This window comes from Denticeps clupeoides, chromosome 10 (genome assembly GCF_900700375.1).
Source record: "Denticeps clupeoides chromosome 10, fDenClu1.1, whole genome shotgun sequence".
NCBI lineage: Eukaryota > Metazoa > Chordata > Actinopteri > Clupeiformes > Denticipitidae > Denticeps > Denticeps clupeoides.
The window spans coordinates 12,406,118-12,424,188 of NC_041716.1; the positions used below are offsets into that span (position 1 = coordinate 12,406,118).

The 18,071-nt window shown below is 44.1% G+C and overlaps 1 protein-coding gene across 1 annotated transcript; it reads left to right on the forward strand.

Annotated features, from left to right (window-relative positions):
• Positions 1 to 339: 339 nt before the first annotated feature.
• Positions 340 to 17,809, forward strand: klhl17 (kelch-like family member 17). The gene is made up of 12 exons (XM_028993891.1): positions 340 to 504; positions 4,847 to 5,109; positions 5,877 to 5,998; positions 7,644 to 7,865; positions 10,871 to 10,987; positions 11,190 to 11,403; positions 11,658 to 11,802; positions 12,230 to 12,397; positions 13,338 to 13,426; positions 13,614 to 13,687; positions 13,798 to 13,979; positions 14,998 to 17,809. The coding sequence occupies exons 2-12, from the start codon at positions 4,896 to 4,898 to the stop codon at positions 15,224 to 15,226; spliced, it is 1,776 nt and encodes a 591-aa protein (XP_028849724.1). The 5' UTR covers positions 340 to 504; positions 4,847 to 4,895; the 3' UTR covers positions 15,227 to 17,809.
• The last annotated feature ends 262 nt before the right edge of the window (positions 17,810 to 18,071 follow it).

Here is an 18,071-nt window from a genome sequence, read left to right on the forward strand (position 1 = left end):
GGTCATTACATAAACAGTATCTGGATCGATCTCAAACCGTCAATAAAGTTTTCTGATTCTGATTAGCCTTTAGTTAAGGCTTATTATTATGGAATAAAATGAAGCCATTTGGCCTGATTGGTCATATATAAAATATTTGTTCTAGTCACAGTACTAAGACAATTCTGAAAACGAAGCCCGCGTACAATCAGGCATCTCAACTCGACAGTGCATGTTTTAGCTAGAAAATATGTTAGTCTGTCGCTCAGGATCGTTTCGGATTCGACAGTGGCCGCCATGGCGGGTGAGAAGAACGTCGCGGCGGCGACGAGCAACAAGTAATTCCCGTTTGCTTGACCAGCAGCCCAGCGACGAGGGACTGAAGAGAAAGGGGCTGTTTTGATGGGACATGTGATAAACATTTGCGACCGCGTCCAAAATGTCAGCGCTCGCTGCTGTGCGCGCAGAGTAGCCGCCTCCTGTCGGAAGCCGAGAAGCCCCGGGGAGATAAGGCGACGGCGGCGGGTGAGTTGTGCTCCACTGCGGCTCCGAACCCCCTTTATCCCGCTGGGCTGCTGACAGCGGTGTGTATTTGCGCTACAGCTCGGCGACGGCGGTCAGCATCGAAACGAGGAATTTTGAATGGTTGTTATTGTTAAATTATTATTTTTTTTTAATAGCTTTGGACACTGCAAATTTAACAGAACCTTAACACGAAAAGACGTAATGTTACTAGCGCAGCACACGGAACATTTATGATGGTCGGGGTCTTATGATGCTATAATAAATGACATTGTGCCGGATTGCATTTACTGGTCCCGACCAGCAGCCTCTGACGTTCACATGTGAGGTTATATTATATGCTACATTATATTATACTGTATGCGTTATGTTTCCTTATTCCTTTAAGCGATTTTGAACGTTAGAGATGAATTTCCTTATTAAACCGCGGTAGCCCATTTAAGGTGGTCTTGCCAGAAACTCGCCTTCGACGCAGGTAATGGGCCGCCTCGATGACCGATTGTGTCCTTGTTTTTTTTACGTGACTATGCGAGTGACAGTACGACAGTTTCGCATGTTGCCCGCGCGTCGCGGTTCCGAGGCGCAGCCGAACTTCCTCGGCGTTCCGGTCCACCTTAAAAAACACTGATGTCAGCGCTCGTGCGCGTCAGCGACGCACAAAAGGCGAAGTGGAGGCGCATCCGCTTCTCGTACGGTTCATTCTGGGCGGCACAAAAGGAGAGGATCAGCTTTCAGAAGGAGGAGGGTGGGGGAGACAACAGGAGGAGGGTGGATGAGGAGGAGGGTGGGAGGACAACATGAGGAGGAGGAAGGTGGGGGACAACATGAGGAGGAGGAGGGTGGATGAGGAGGAGGGTGGGGGGACAACATGAGGAGGAGGAGGGTGGGGGACAACATGAGGAGGAGGAGGGTGGATGAGGAGGAGGGTGGGGGGACAACATGAGGAGGAGGAGGGTGGGGGACAACATGAGGAGGAGGAGGGTGGATGAGGAGGAGGGTGGGGGACAACATGAGGAGGAGGAGGGTGGATGAGGAGGAGGGTGGGGGGACAACATGAGGAGGAGGAGGGTGGATGAGGAGGAGGGTGCGGGACAACATGAGGAGGAGGAGGAGGGTGGATGAGGAGGAAGGTGGGGGGGACAACATGAGGAGGAGGAGGAGGGTGGATGAGGAGGAAGGTGGGGGGGGACAACATGAGGAGGAGGAGGGTGGATGAGGAGGAGGGTGCGGGACAACATGAGGAGGAGGAGGGTGGATGAGGAGGAGGGTGGGGGACAACATGAGGAGGAGGAGCAGGGTGGATGAGGAGGAGGGTGGATGGGGAGGATGAGGAGGAGGGTGCGGGACAACATGAGGAGGAGGAGGAGGGTGGATGAGGAGGAAGGTGGGGGGGACAACATGAGGAGGAGGAGGGTGGATGAGGAGGAGGGTGGGGGACAACATGAGGAGGAGGAGGGTGGATGAGGAGGAGGGTGGGGGACAACATGAGGAGGAGGAGGGTGGATCAGGAGGAGGGTGGATGAGGAGGATGAGGAGGAGGGTGGATGAGGAGGATGAGGAGGAGGGTGGATGAGGAGGATGAGGAGGAGGGTGGGGGACAACATGAGGAGGAGGAGGGTGGATGAGGAGGAGGGTGGATGGGGAGGATGAGGAGGAGGGTGGGGGACAACATGAGGAGGAGGAGGGTAGATGAGGAGGAGGGTGGGGGACAACATGAGGAGGAGGAGGGTGGATCAGGAGGAGGGTGGATGAGGAGGATGAGGAGGATGAGGAGGAGGGTGGATGAGGAGGATGAGGAGGAGGGTGGGGGACAACATGAGGAGGAGGAGGGTGGATGAGGAGGAGGGTGGATGGGGAGGATGAGGAGGAGGGTGGGGGACAACATGAGGAGGAGGAGGGTGGATCAGGAGGAGGGTGGATGAGGAGGATGAGGAGGAGGGTGGATGAGGAGGATGAGGAGGAGGGTGGATGAGGAGGAGGGTGGATGAGGAGGATGAGGAGGAGGGTGGGGGGACAACATCTGTGGCACGTTTCCGGTAATTCCATTAGAACATGATGAGTTGCCCTGTAAGGCTCTTGGCATATCAGACACGAAACTCCACTCCACAGAGTGTTTTGTGCACCTATGTCATTGTGTGTGTGTGTGTGTGTGTGTACATTTTATGCCATGGACCTTTTCTTTCTTTCTGTGGGATGGTGGAGGTCCTGGTTGTAGATGTTGCATCTGGGAGTGTGAGGTGGGCATCTCTGGGCATCACTGCGGTACTCTGTGTTCTGCTCTGAATTATTCCGTGTGGTGGACGTGACCGACGGTTTAGATGGCTCGTAATCCCGGAGTCGGGACAGATGTCACATTGTGCTTGTGCCATTAAGGCCTGTTGCAGCATCACTGCTGGCCATGGCAGTAATCTTTGTATTTTGAGAGAACCTTTTTTTTCCCCCGACTGGCGAACGTGTGGTATTTAGGAGACGGCGAGGCGGATTTGATGCGCCTGTGTTCAATTCTTAATCACAGCACCGCCATGACTCTATTGTTGAATGTCTCCGCATGTATTCAGGCTACCGAATGCATTATTTACACTGGCTCGGGTTTCTCGCCGCGGAGGCACTCCCTAACGAAAGTTTTTTTTTTTTTTTTTTTTTTTTTTTTTTTTTTAATACCTCTGAAGCCCACAAGCCATTTTGCAGGAAAACAACATGTGACTCATTTTCCTAGTGCATGCCGTGCATCTGCGAAATATATTTTTAGTCTTTTTGAAAACGGGGGGGGGCACGCCCATGCCGCATACATGTCAGCTAGTCTGCATTAATGTCTTCATCATTACACAGATGCGAAGTGCAGGCAGTAAATTCAGGCGCCTCTGTGCTACACCCTGCTGTGAAATGTTCATGAGGGTTGAAGCTGCGCTGAATGTTAAAGATGCCGTTTAGTAGCGAACGGTATTGGATTGGTAAATGGTTTATACTTTTTTTTTTTTTTTTACAGAAAAGGACTGTAGAGTTTGAAGAGGTTCGAGAGAGTGTAGTTAGTTGGTTACAGAACATTTGAATCTTGGTGGACTTGGTAAAATGCTCCGCCAACATGCAGGCCATCATGGCACAACACCACATGACGTCGGCCGTAAAAAAGCACGACACACCACACGCTCGGCTCCTTGTCACAATCCAGACGCGCTTAAGGAAACGCTAATGGATTGGTTGTCCGGTACTAAAGTGTCATCATTCCACGAAGGTTGGTGAATTGCTGTGTTAAAGCTCGCTACGTCAGTGACCGCTTCCCCCGATCCAACCCAGTCACTGCAAAATATGGATAAATAAATCCATCCACGGTTCCTTCATGTCTAATAATGGGCGGCCTCCACTACACCTCTGAAGGTGCGCTGTGGTATCTGGTACTCAGCTGTCAGTATGCAAGGTGGCGCATCCGTGGCTCCGCAAGGTGCTCAGTTCGACTGAGACCTGGAGAATTTGGAGGCGGAGCACACTGTATTCGCACTGGCCTTCTTCCCACAGCTCATGCCTTCCCCAGGTAGGTGACACACAGACTCCCGGTCATCCACACGCTGTGAAGGAGAACGGGATCAACCAGATCGGACCGCGTTCTTCGATTTGTTCTGATGCTGCCAGTTGTGGAAGCTTTTGGTCGCCATACAAAATGCGACGGGCTTCTTTTTCATCTGTTTGAGCTCCAGTAGCCCTGGGGCCATGGTGCTTACTTTCACGTTTGCACCACTGAACCGACGCTCTTATCCAGAGCGACTTACAATCAGTAGTTACAGGGACGGTCCCCCGGGAGACACTCGGGGTGGTGTGTCTCGCTCAGGGACACAATGGTTGTAAGTGGGATTTGAACCTGTGACTAGGCTACATGCCTGTGTCGCTGATTCGACCCAGCACCAAGCACTTTTAATGTAGGTCCACGCCGCTCAATTCCAGGAACGTCCCACAAGAGCTGCACTTTCGGAGACGCAACGATCACAATTTGCTCACTCACTCAAAACAATTTTTTCTGCTTCCGACACATCAACTATGTGTTGATGTTATTCACGTAATGTTATGGCTGATTGGTGCATATTGTGTATATATGAATGCCCTGTAAATATATCATAAATAAGGTGAGTTGATTTTAATAAGCACACTTGTAATATGCTCCTAGTAACCAAGTGCATGTCCTCTGATGGAAATAGTTTTGATCAAATGAAGAGTTCTGCGAGGGGGGTTGGGGAGTTAAACGCTGCGCTTAGAAGGTTTATGATAATTCAAACGCTCCAGCGCTTTGAAAGCATGGTAATCTCATCCTGCTCTTTGAAAGCCTGCGCTGATTGGTTGCTCTGCGTGTCCGCAGTTGCCCAGCGCAAAACCCAGGCAGAGGTCGGCGGGCGGAGCACGGCGCCATGATGGACGGGGGCATGCAGCTGCTGAACCGAGACGGCCACAGCATCTCCCACAACTCCAAGCGGCACTACCACGACTCCTTCGTGTCCATGAACAGGATGCGGCAGCGCGGCCTGCTGTGCGACATCGTGCTGCATGTGGCCAGCAAGGAGATCAAGGCGCACAAAGTGGTGCTGGCGTCCTGCAGCCCCTACTTCCACGCTATGTTCACCAGTAAGACTTGTCCCATGTCCATCGGCGTAGGCAGCAGCTGGTTGTGTGCTTTGTCGTTTTCGAGAATGATTTGACGCCGAGACTCTAAATGGCTGCAGGACCTTTAGCTCTTCCTGCGCCTTGTGGCCAACGCTACATCAATACGTCCTTCCTGCGTCAACCTTTTTATTCATCCTTTACACGCCCTCATCGTTCCTACCTGCTCGATTCCCTTCCCTGTTCTGGTCCACTTCACCTGTTTCCTTCCTCTCCTCAGAATAGCCGTGGAGATCGGACACAAGAACTTTGTTATTTGTAGTACATTTACGTTTACGTCACAGACGCCCTTATCCAGAGGGACTTAAAGTCAGTAGTTACAGAGACAGTCCCCCTGGAGACACTTGGGGTTTACATTTGTAAATGTGTTAAATAAAGATCAGCTCAGAGTAGTGCTAATCTGGAAAACCTATACTTTAATATTTGTAAATTGAATAAAAATTAAACGGTGCCTTTAACGATCCTCTGATTGTAGCATTTGTGTTGAGTTTGTGTTGCATATTACAACATGATCGTTGCAAAAAGTTCATTGTCGGTATGCTGGCACATTTAAAATACAACACTAATAAGTTCAGAGTGTGAATTAAACCATGCATGATGTAATTCACTTAATGCGTTTTTCTATTTTTTTATACTACGTTTTCTTGGTGTGTTTAGGTGTGCTTGTGTGTGTGTACCGTCTATACCGCCACCGCAACCCCACTGTGTGTTCCTGTGTGTTTCTTGCTTAGATGAGATGTCGGAGAGCCGGCAGACCCATGTCACGCTCCACGATATCGACTCCCAAGCCCTGGAGCAGCTGGTGCAGTACGCCTACACTGCTGAAATTGTTGTGGGGGAGGGCAACGTGCAGGTGCAAATCTCCTTATGCTATTAAAAAAAATAATGATTACCATTAGTGCCTTCTAAATGCGGTGGGTCACAGCTCTCAGTAGCCACAGTGTATTAAAAGCACAGCGCACGCCTTGGTCAGCAGTTGTCACCCTGCAACATTTGCAGACAGGGCTATGCAGTTAAGCATAGTTATGCATTAACGTGACCCCTTTTGGCTTAGTCGTTGGCAGAAAACAAAATCCAGTGGTTCAACACCAACTGTCTACTACTAAATAATAATAATACTTATTACATATATCACATTTTACATTTACAGCATTTATCAGTCGGCCTAATACAGAGCGACTTACAACCAGTAGTTACAGGGACAGTCCCTCTGGAGACACTCAGGGTTAAGTGTCTTGCTCAGGGACAGAATGGTAGTAAGTGGGATTTGAACCTGGGTCTTCTGGTTCATAGGCGAGTGTGTTACCCGCTAGGCTACTACCACCCATTACTACCACCTATTTTATTATTATCACATTTAATCCTTCAGTATTGGCTGTAGGTCACTGAGGATAAAACTGCAGACAGGGATTGGTTAGTAGTGGATATACAGTTGGGATGAAGATGTACGGTGGCAGACTTAATGCTCTAGACGGATTTTGTAAAGTACTGTCATATGCATTTCAGGGGCCAGACAGCCAAATGGCAGGCACTACTGAGATGAGTGTTTTTGCATAGAGAACTACTAAAAAAGGTTCTTTAATGATCATTGCGCATCTTCATTCATTCAGGAGGTAGTGGGCATGAAAGCTATCCAGTTTAAACTTTGTTTAAAAAAAAAAAGATTAATTGTGTACATTTGATTTATGTTAATAGATTTGCAGTTTACACAGTTACACAAAATGCATGTTTGATTATGAACCCAAAAGCTGTCTATTGTAAAAGGCAAACATTTTATCTGGTCTTAATGGGTTAAAATGCCATAGTAGATTAATTTAATCTTTTTCATTTCTTATTGTTCTAATTTTAACAGACTATGCCTTTATTCATAGTCCAGATTAAATACAACAATGCAATTACTTGTAGCTACTTTGCATACAGAGAAGAGATCTAGTCAAAAAGTTCTTATACCAGTTGTCAACGGACACATTGTCTGGGTTTTTTAGGCCAGGTATTAACAGCCTTTTAGTTTCTTTAGGCAAATAATTATTCATTCATAATTGCGATGTGTACTGTATACGTGTAAACCACATTCATTAAGTGAAAAAGCAGATTCTTGGTAAACTGTCAACTGTGCTGCAGCTCTTCACAATGTCTGATGCAACACATTTTGATTTCAGATTGGAGCATTTACATTTTACATTTACAGCATTTATCAGACGCCCTTATCCAGAGTGACTTACAATCCGTAGTTACAGGGACTGGCCACACCGGAGAACCGGCCTCTATTCTTGAACTTTAAATTGGCACGTATCTTAGCCAGTTTGGGAAAACAGGAAGACCCCGTTGCTTTGCCCTTCATCTGGTTCAGCATTGATAGGAAGTTGTAGGCCTACAGTATAATTACTGGGTTGAGGCCAGGCCAGTTTGACCTTTAAACTCCAGTGTTCAGGAAGCCTTGGTGACCCTGTGGGCAGCAGCTGTGTCTGGTCATTACTCACACTCCATTTCCTGAGCAGACTCTGCTTCCTGCGGCCAGCCTGCTGCAGCTCAACGGCGTCCGTGACGCCTGCTGCAAGTTCCTGCTCAGCCAGCTGGACCCCTCCAACTGCCTGGGCATCCGTGGCTTCGCAGACACGCACTCCTGCAGTGACCTGCTGAAGTCGGCGCACAAGTATGTCCTGCAGCACTTTGTGGAGGTGTCCAAGACTGAGGAGTTCATGCTGCTGCCTCTCAAACAGGTGAGGCCCAGTATAGCTGCTACAGTCCAGGCAGCAAGTAGGAATAGCAGATTCAGATCCATGATTACCCAATTATTACCCAAGAATTAAATCTCTTTTATAATAACAATCTAACATTTGCAACCAACATTAAATTATATTATACTATGACTTTGGAAGGGTTCCGTACAGATTCAAAGCAGATAGGAAGGTTACGACAACTGCAGCCTTTCCTTATTGGTAAGATTTGGTTCGATCAGCAGCTCGTCATGTTGAAGAAGGCTGGTTGGTGTTGAAATTCAACAAATTATGGACACGGAAGGGCTGCCTTAGCAATGGAAAGACCCATTTTTTCCCAAACATTGAGAAATTTGTCATTCCAACAATGATACTTCTCCAACTGGTACTTCTCCAGACAACTTGTAGGCAAACCTTTAGTCAGATTAGATGATCCTCTATATTTCTTTGGTCCTGCATACTACTTCACAGCATAATTTCTGAAAGAATATTTATAAATAGTCTTCCATTATTGATTAGAGTCGAACCCTGAAACGGGAATGAGAAGAAAAAAAATCAGGGTTCTGCTGACTCCTCACACCTTTTGGGCTGCAAGTTAAGCCCTGACTGCGCAAGTGCTGCTGCAGTTTATGAGTGAGACACGCTGTCACTCTCCCCTTGTGCTCATGTCTTTCTGACACAACGAGGGCTTCATCTTCCGGCCAAGTCAGGCTTCAGCGTGAAATGAGCTGTAGAGCCTGGCATTCTATACACTCAGACAGAAGTTACTGTAGCGGGTCGTGCGCCTCAATTTGCATATCATGTGATGGGTTGTCAAGGGAGGATTATGGGTTTTTGTTCGACCTTCTCCAGTGCTGGAGTGATCTGCAGGCTGGAGTATTCTTGCTTTCTTTTTTTTTTCTCTCTCACACACACACAACCGACCATCCAACCAACCACAGGCACATAGCTGTCTTTAGCCCAAGCTTCCTTCCATCTGATTCTTTGTGTTCCTACTTCCTCTGTATTTCTCTCTCTTTAGGCTCCATTAGTTTTTTTTCTGTTCCCTTCTCCGCGTCTCTGTTCTCTCGCGGTGTTCCCGGTCCCTCCCGTCCACCCCATCACTCATTCTCTTGTAGCACACTTCCCTCAGCAGTCAGCAGTCCGTCACTCACTCTTCCATCACCCAGCGAGTCTGGTGAGATCAGCTGACTGCACCCAGGCAGAGCCTCATCCTACTAGCACCGTCAGAGTGAAGGAGAAATGAGGATGGAGAAAAACTAGAAGCACAGGCACCAGTAAAATAAGCAAACTATTTATATTTTAACCAATTTTGTTTCTTTTAGCCAAAAGTGTCCATGCTTGTCTTGTTGTGGATGTGTGTTGTTATGCCCTCTGCTGGCAGTGGTGTGTGTAAGACACCATGCGAGATATATTAGGCCATGTTTCTGATACAGAGTATACACTAATGAGTAGCAGATTTTGAGTGACACAATTTATTTTACAATATTCAATGTACATTGTTCAGATAGCGATAGGAATAAAATGCAATTCGATCAAGCCGTTGTATGCATATTAATGGATTATGCTCATGTCTGAGTGTGTGTATTGCAGCTTAGTTCTGACTGAGAGTTCCTGTGGAGGGCTATGAGTTGTGATACACACACATGCACCCACACTTTTACCTCTTGTCCCATGCTCTTAATGCTGGGGCTGGATGTGTCTACTATTCAGTATATACCGTGGCTTTTGTTCTTAACTGGTTTGTTCTTTTTTTTGTTTTCACCTAACCTTAGATCAATGTTTTTATCTAAGTAGTGCAAACAACAAGGATAATAATGATAGTGATCATGGCACTCTTCCCATAACTAACACAATGGAAAGAAACCGATAGATATGGTTCAGACATGGCATTACCTGAATGTATTAAATTTGATATATATGTGTGACGAACAAAGTAAGTGAATGGCTTTAAGGAGGCAACATTAATTTAATTATATATATATATAATGAGCTGTGTGATCTTTCTGATCAGAATGAGAAGAGAGTCCTGAGATTTCTGTTGGAAGAATAGAAATTATCATTTGGGATAAAACAATATAGATCTACAAAAACCTCTGAAGCTCTGGCTGGGGAGACCATTAAACTGAGAGTCTGCTTGGTAATGTAATGCCTATAGGGCAAGATGCGAAAATATAAAAAGCAAAAGGTCACTTGGTCTGTGCTCTTAAATCCAGAGCCCTGGGTTAAAGGAAATGTCTTGATTTAGAGTGTGGAGCATTACTGTTTGAAAGCATTACTGGATTTGTACACAACACACATGTTGTGCTGTTCTTAGGGCTGGGCGATTATTCAATCTCTATCAATGATTGCGATAAATTCAGCTTGATCTTGGTGATCAGCTTTGGGAATTTTTCACGATCATGATAAAAATGGCAGAAATTAGAATATTTTGTGTGTGCGTTTACATTACTTTTAAATGGAGACATGGCTGCCAGACATTCCAAGTCTCCTAGAAGTTCTTGGAATCTTAAGCCTATTGATTGCAGCACCCCGATCCCTGCAAATTGAATAAATATCCTGGAATCTATAGCAGTGTTTTATAGTTTTATTTTTGCTTAATATTAGAAAGGTTTTAGCTCAAATCTGATTCTGTGGACAGAGCATCCTGATCAATCCAATCACCCAGCTCGAGTTGTTCCTAAGGAACTATAGGAAGTCTCTGCACAGTCACATTTAGTGGGCTTGTCCTTCAAAGGATGCTGTTTCTTCCATATCTTTTTTAATTTTCTTGGCATGTAATTTTATTAATCCCAATTCCAACTCTGCATGTGGCACCTCTAGAAATATTGTTTTAGAAGAGCTCCCATCATCTGTACAGTGTCTCATACTCTCAGAGGGGCCTTATAGAGCTGAAAGAATCAGTGTTCCCATGCAACCCTTGTGGTTCTTGGGTTTAATGGGAATCAGATGCCTACTGATGCACGTAGCATGCATGTGATGCACATTTATGCCCTGTTTGTGTGTAGGTTCTGGACCTGATATCCAGTGATAATCTGAACGTGCCCTCGGAAGAGGAGGTGTACCGTTCTGTGCTCAGCTGGGTCAAACATGATATTGATGGACGGCGGCAGCATGTGCCCAGGGTAAGTGTGTCTTGACGTGACAAGTAGCTAAAACATTCAATTACAGTTCCCAGTTTTCATCTCCTCCTCTTTACTTTGACTTTATTTTGTCCCTATGAACTACATAATATATATTTCCTAAACCCCATTCTCTCTCTTCCCATTTCTGTCTAATCGCATTTTAATTAAGCATGATGAGTTTATTATTTCCTTTCTCGCGCAGCTGATGAAGTGTGTTCGCTTGCCCCTGCTCACGCGGGATTTTCTCATGAGTAACGTGGACTCGGAGCTGCTGGTGCGCCACCACTCGGAGTGTAAGGACCTGCTGATTGAGGCACTGAAGTACCACCTGATGCCTGAGCAGAGGGGTGTCTTGAGCAACAGCCGAACTCGGCCACGCCGCTGCGAGGGAGCCAGCCCTGTACTGTTTGCTGTTGGTCGGTACACACACGCACACACCTGCAAAGTACACTCAGAGGAGTGCTTATCAGGAAAACATTCAAAATGTACCTATAGTTTGCAATCAGAGGGTCATTTAATTGTCTGATTAATTTATCAATTTTAAATAAAAGAGTGACCATAAAAAAATCAGTTTCAGTGTCAGCATGCTGCCACAGTTTAAATTTACCACCAATATGTAAGTGGTGCTAATTTATAGTATGAGGAACTGTAATTTTTTTTTTGTTTTAAGGTGGAGGCAGTTTGTTTGCCATTCATGGGGACTGTGAGGCATATGACACCAGAACAGACCGCTGGCACATGGTGGCTTCAATGTCGACAAGGCGGGCACGTGTTGGCGTAGCTGCCATAGGAAATAAACTCTATGCTGTAGGAGGGTAAGAAGCTCTTTTGTCGTACATGTTAGGTTATGTTGAAAAGTTTCCAAAATTGCCCATGTCTCAACCTTAAGTCAAATTAATTGAGTAGTCATACTCAGTTCTGCCTAGCAACTGTGATTGAATCACTTTGGAACATGGACTTCATGGATCCATTGTTCTCCTGGAAGGATGGAGAAAAGTTGTATGGACATTGTGAATATATAATATAATGATACAATGATATGGCAGTGAAAACAAAGCCGCAAATTGGCATAATATCAAACATCATTTGAAACTCCCCTTGATTATTAAAACCCAAGTTTTCAGATTCATTCGAAATCTATTAGTTCTTTACATAACTGCCTAGTTCTCAGGAGGAAAGATAGATGTTGAAATTTCCATCATTCTGAAGGTTTTCTATTTATCGCCGACCATTTTTTTCCAGGTATGATGGAACATCTGACTTGGCAACTGTTGAGTCATATGACCCTGTCAACAATGCCTGGCAGCCTGAGGTCTCAATGGGAACAAGGCGGAGCTGCCTGGGTGTGGCGGTTCTGCATGGGCTACTCTACGCGGCTGGAGGATATGACGGTGCTTCATGTCTTAACAGGTATTGCTGCCTGAACCTGCTGACAGAATCCTCAGCTTCCTCAGCAATTTGATCATTCATTTGATCATATCAAAATACAACAGAGAGAACAACGACTGTCATTGTCTGTCCAACACGAGCATTGTGACCCAAGATTTTATTCAGTTGTATAAATATGTTTTTTTTTATGGTCCCATGACATGAACATTTCACTTTGTGAGATTATTTAACATTAACACAGGTTCCCCTGGCCTGTCTATGGTCCTGCAGTTGCTAGAAATGGTGATAGGTCTAAAGAGTGCTTTTGTCACTCATAGCTTTGCTATTCAGAGAGTGACAGCTAATATGGCCAGATCTGGAATTTGTCCCCTTATGACGTCAAAGGGTTAATTGCCTTCACCCATTTCTCATGCTTTGTCCACCCAGAGAATTTCCTGCCCCTCCCCTAAAAAATTAGCTCCACTGACCATCATAGCTTGCAAATGATCAAAGCATTGCAGTTGCTTGGTGATTGGATGTAAAAATGAGCACAAATGTTCTGTCACACAAGCCTCTGAAGAACCAGTGGGTTAATTTTATTTTTTCTGGAAAAAACGCAGATACGGCTGCCTGTCTGCGCCAAAGATAGTGGCTTGTGAATGATGTTGACGTTTTTTTTTCCATGAATGCGACTCACTTCTATGGGACACTCGGCTCTCCTCCATGTCCCGCCTCTCTCCTCCTCATTATCGTTTAAATCTACACACACAGAAACGGAGTGTCCTGGGGAAATCTCATTGTGGAAAGTGACTGTACCTCTGCACCAAGGCTGAATTTTGGAAAGAGACTTCAGATATAGTATAATATAGGTGACCACTAAGGCTTATATAAAAGCAAAAAATTAATGTTGTGGGACCTTTAAGATTTACTGTATATAATTGACAAATCTACCACCGTTATTTTGTCTCCTCGGCCTATCCAGCGCTGAACGCTTTGACCCCCTGACCAGCACTTGGACCTCAATAGCGGCCATGAGCACAAGGAGAAGATACGTACGAGTTGCAACCCTGGGTCAGCAGTCTCTTCATTACTACACTTTGTACTGACTGAGTATTCAGCCAGTAGCAGAATGCTCTTGTCTTTTGTGTTTGTATAGCCTGCAAGTCTTGCTAAATGTATCATAGTATCAGAATAGTACTTCTACATACTATTTCATACATACATACTGGTACATTGTGGGCTCATGTTTTTTCCTCAGATGGCAGCCTGTATGCGGTTGGTGGCTATGACAGCTCTTCACACTTGGCCACAGTGGAGAAGTATGATCCCCAGGTATTGCACTGCACACGTCCACCATTTTTTTTGTCAGGCACAGGACTGTGGTCATAAGTACAGAGCTTCCCACTGACTCGGAAGTACTAAAAAATGAAACTGTGTTTCAGACTAATGCCTGGACTGCCATCGCGAACATGCTGAGTCGTCGCAGCAGTGCTGGCGTTGCTGTGCTAGAGGGGATGCTGTACGTTGCTGGGGGCAATGACGGCACAAGCTGCCTGAACTCTGTGGAGAGATACAACCCCAAAACCAACACGTGGGAAGGCGTGGCACCCATGAATATCCGCAGGTGTGAGAATTGTTGTGTGAGAACACACAAACTCTGACTTAACAAAGCTTGGCACAGCTGAGAGTGAATTATTGTGATTTATAGTATTGTCTGTCCAGTATAGAATAGGACAATAAAGTTTGTCTATGATTTAAACAGTTCCATATCTGAATCAACTGCTCCTAAGCCAAAGCTTGTTAACGTTATCATACGGTGCACCCGGAAAGTATTCACAGTGCATCACTCCACATTGTGTTGTTACAGCCTTATTCTAAAATCGATTAATTAACAAAATTAGAATTCTACACAAAACACTCCATAATTTCCTTTGTTTTTTTTTATTTGCCAAAATAACACATAAAATTTTTCACGTTGTTATTATGGGGATAATATGAGATTTGCTGTGAGTACTTTCCAGATGTACCAGCGGTTCCAAATCCAGTTCCAGCAACCCGCCCCTTGGCAGAATTTTCTCATTCCAAACCACGTTATGATCTTTCAACCCACCACATACATTATTAAGTTATTTTTAATCACCATAGACCATTCGATGGTTGTAATGAATGTTTGTTCCTGAGTGTCACCACCATGCCACAATTATCTAGTTCAGAACTAATGGCTATATATCTAATTGAAAAAAGTTACTGATTAATTACTGATTAATGATTAAAAAGTAACCGAACTTCCTTACCTACAGTAACTGTTTACTATGATGATATAATAACATTTTCCGACTGGCACAACCATAGTGGCTCTCAAATTAATTGCAAATGGAGAAACATTTTTCCCATAAATACAACATATTTACAACAGTAAATATGGAGATCATTTTTTTTTTTGAGATGGGATTTTTGCTCAGACTGTTAGATTTATAGAGCAGCTCGCGAAAAAGCCTTCAATGTAATAAGCCACTGGTCTTCCAAAGCCTCTGATAGGCGCTAATCTCATCATGGTGGCATGCAGGCTACAGTTTGACTTTTCACTGCTGTCCTTTTGATCATGCAGACGATTCCAAAACTCTTATCTTTTGTGAATTTAGGAGTACTCATGACCTGGTTGCCATGGATGGCTGGCTCTACGCTGTCGGTGGAAATGATGGCAGCTCCAGCCTGAACTCCATTGAGAAGTACAATCCACGCAGCAACAAGTGGGTGGCGGCTTCGTGCATGTTCACGCGGCGCAGTAGCGTGGGCGTGGCCGTGCTGGAGCTGCTCAACTTCCCTCCGCCCTCCTCGCCCACCCTGTCTGTCTCCTCCACCAGCCTTTGACAGCGAGTGAGGACCCAGCTGAACCCCAGCAGTCTGCCCTGCGGGCCAAAGAGGCGCAATTGCTCAGTGTGACAGCCCCCCTACAGGAGAAAAGGGGAATGGTGACAGCCAGGCCACGACACCTCTGCACACCAACGCCACCACCAGGGCGAATCTCAAAGGAGGAGAGGTAACAGAAAAATAAATGAGCAAAATAACCCCACGTCAGGGTGTACACCTATTCCTGCTTCTGCCATTTTCACCTTGCACCTTCCTGTGCTTCAAGATACTGTCACTTAATGATTATCTGTCACTTTGTGTACTGTAATGCATTGTGTATGTATTTTTATATCATGATACTGCAATAATATATAACACTGAATGAATGATTTTGCTTAGGAATGTAGTTGGTTCTGCCATGCATGTTTACTGAAATTTTGTCTTGGCAGAAAAGAAAAAAATGTAGTGCTGCTATGCCACACTAGGTGGCAGTATTATATAATGTTGCCCTCTCACCGTTAAAGTGCATGGACACAAAAAAGAAGAGCGCAATCTGCAGATCTCAAAAAGAAAAGAAAAAAAAAACAAGATTTCAGGTTGTTTTGATGATTGAGTTCATTCATTGTACGTCCTTATTTATTATATGTGGATAAAAATCGTATGAAATTATTTAAAGTATGTTTACGTATGGCAGGCAGGCCACTGCCGCCCTTTTGAAGGGAGTCTGTTAATATCTTGTGCATATTTCAAATACAGAATCTAAGAAGATAGCATATCAATGTTTCTCTCCAAGACGCTCAAAGAGACCCTCACGATGAAGTCTATAATCCACACTTAGTGTTTATCCGTACATGTAAAAAAAAATGTCTGAAAAAGTTATTTCTGAGATGATCGCATCATTTTGTGGTGACTTTCTCTTGCTGGAAAAGCATATATGGATGTGTAGATGGAACTAATTACATTCCCTTTCCAATGAAACTGTCCTCAAGGCATGTTGGTACAACATGGAAAATCTTGGACTGTTTGCTTGAAATCTGTCATCTTAAGCCACCATCCTCTTCCTCATCTTCAGGGTTTTTTTCTCCTCTGCTTTAGATGTCTACTCCTCCATCAGTTTAAAATCTTACACCATTTCAATACTCTTTAATCACTCTTATTTGTCTTTGTTTTACATGCCCCTCTGTTAAATTAAGCCAGTTGTCAGTTCCTTCTCTGACTATTCAGCAACCCCCATCTTTGCATTCCAGTCTTAACACAATCATATTTAGCAGATTTACTCGTCTTCATGTATTTACATCTATGAAAACTTACAGTTCATATATACAGTATACATATATAATAAGGTGTTGTACCACTATTGCACTAAATTATAACTAATTACATTGACTTTGTATTTATAAAACCAGAACATTATAATATAAGGTTACTGCGGGCCAGTCAAAGATATATTTAAAAACTAAATTAAAAAGTAATATATAAATCAACGTATTAAATCACATATGTCATGGTGTCATTATCAGTTTGAATAAACTGCTTACACCTAGCACATAGCCATACATTTAGCACACTTTACTACTTTTACATAGACTTTTAAACAACATTTTCTTTCATGCGTTCTGTCCAGGCATTTATATATTTATACTCACACTTTGATTTACTCAGTTCACATATACAGTGACATACTAATTCAGCTAACAGCTCTGTCATTCCTCTAGCTTTGTCCATCCAATTGACTTTGTCTCAGTGCCTGATTAATTTCATTCATTGCATGAACGCTCAAAATAACGGCATTTTAAAAAGTACATATGTACCCAGGTAATTATGTTGTATTCCTCCTTTTTCATTTCATTATTAATGAACTCCATTTACTCTTTACATGACTTCCTAACCAGTTCTAAAATGCAGGGACTGGTTTGGGGTGAGTCGCTACCCATTATGAAGTGTTTTAATAGTCACTGTTTCATTAAACACTGGGTCCAAATGAAGCGATGTGTACTTACCAGAGCATGTTCTCAGTGGGTCTTTGGGATTAATCCTCCAGCTCAGTAGATTTGGGCTCTTCAGGGCAGAGTTATAAGATGCTGATGTGATGAGTGTTGTGCAGGACCAGTTTTACGCTCACTGGTATCTCACAGCTTTATTTAATTGTTGCCATGTTCTTTCTCTATAGTGTAGCATAATAAGGTAAGATTGCAAACTTCTAAGAAGTTACAATTTTTTCCTTTTTTTTGAAGGATTTTGTTCAAAACAAACTCACCACAGGTCAGTATGAATTGAGCGGTGTGTACAAGAGACTAAGACCTCAGATTTGCAGAAAGTTCTCAGTCTGTAGGGGGTGAAGTGTCTCCTTTAGATGAAACTAGGTTTCAGAAAGTGTAAATAAAGCAGAAAAACCTAACTTTTCAGTTCGTCTGTACAATATGTGTGTATGTGTGGCTTTTTTCCCCTGTTGAATCTTGTTTTATGTGATGTGCTTTATTTATTTATTATGTGCAAGTTATGTTTGTTATATTTATGAAGAAGCCGAAACCTGAATTTTGCACTATTGTTAAATGGAGCAATACACTACTCTGTTAAAACAAAAATATAAATCTCCTTATCGCCTTTTGTTGTCTTCATTGTGTTTGTGTATTTTTGTGCATTTAAATCAGAGGAGGGTCTGTAGTCAAAATTATCAAATGACGAGATATTTTTCCTCTTCCTCTCCTCTGTACAAAATCAGTTTATTGAATTTTGATGGTCAAATTTTGTTGCACCACAGAGCAAAACATATTCAACAAAAACACAAAAAAAGCTGCAGGTTAGATAGATCCTGGTTGAAAAATTGATGCTAACATGTCTGCGTGCACACACACACAATTGAGTA

What these genes read in the sequence shown, in the direction of transcription:
- klhl17 (XM_028993891.1), top strand. Translation starts at nt 4,896, where the DNA reads ATGATGGACGGGGGCATGCAGCTGCTGAACCGAGACGGCCACAGCATC. An exon ending in TGCTGCTGCCTCTCAAACAG is followed by an intron (nt 7,866 to 10,870) that starts GTGAGGCCCAGT and finishes GTTTGTGTGTAG; the next exon opens with GTTCTGGACCTGATATCCAG. An exon ending in CCCTGTACTGTTTGCTGTTG is followed by an intron (nt 11,404 to 11,657) that starts GTCGGTACACAC and finishes TTTTGTTTTAAG; the next exon opens with GTGGAGGCAGTTTGTTTGCC.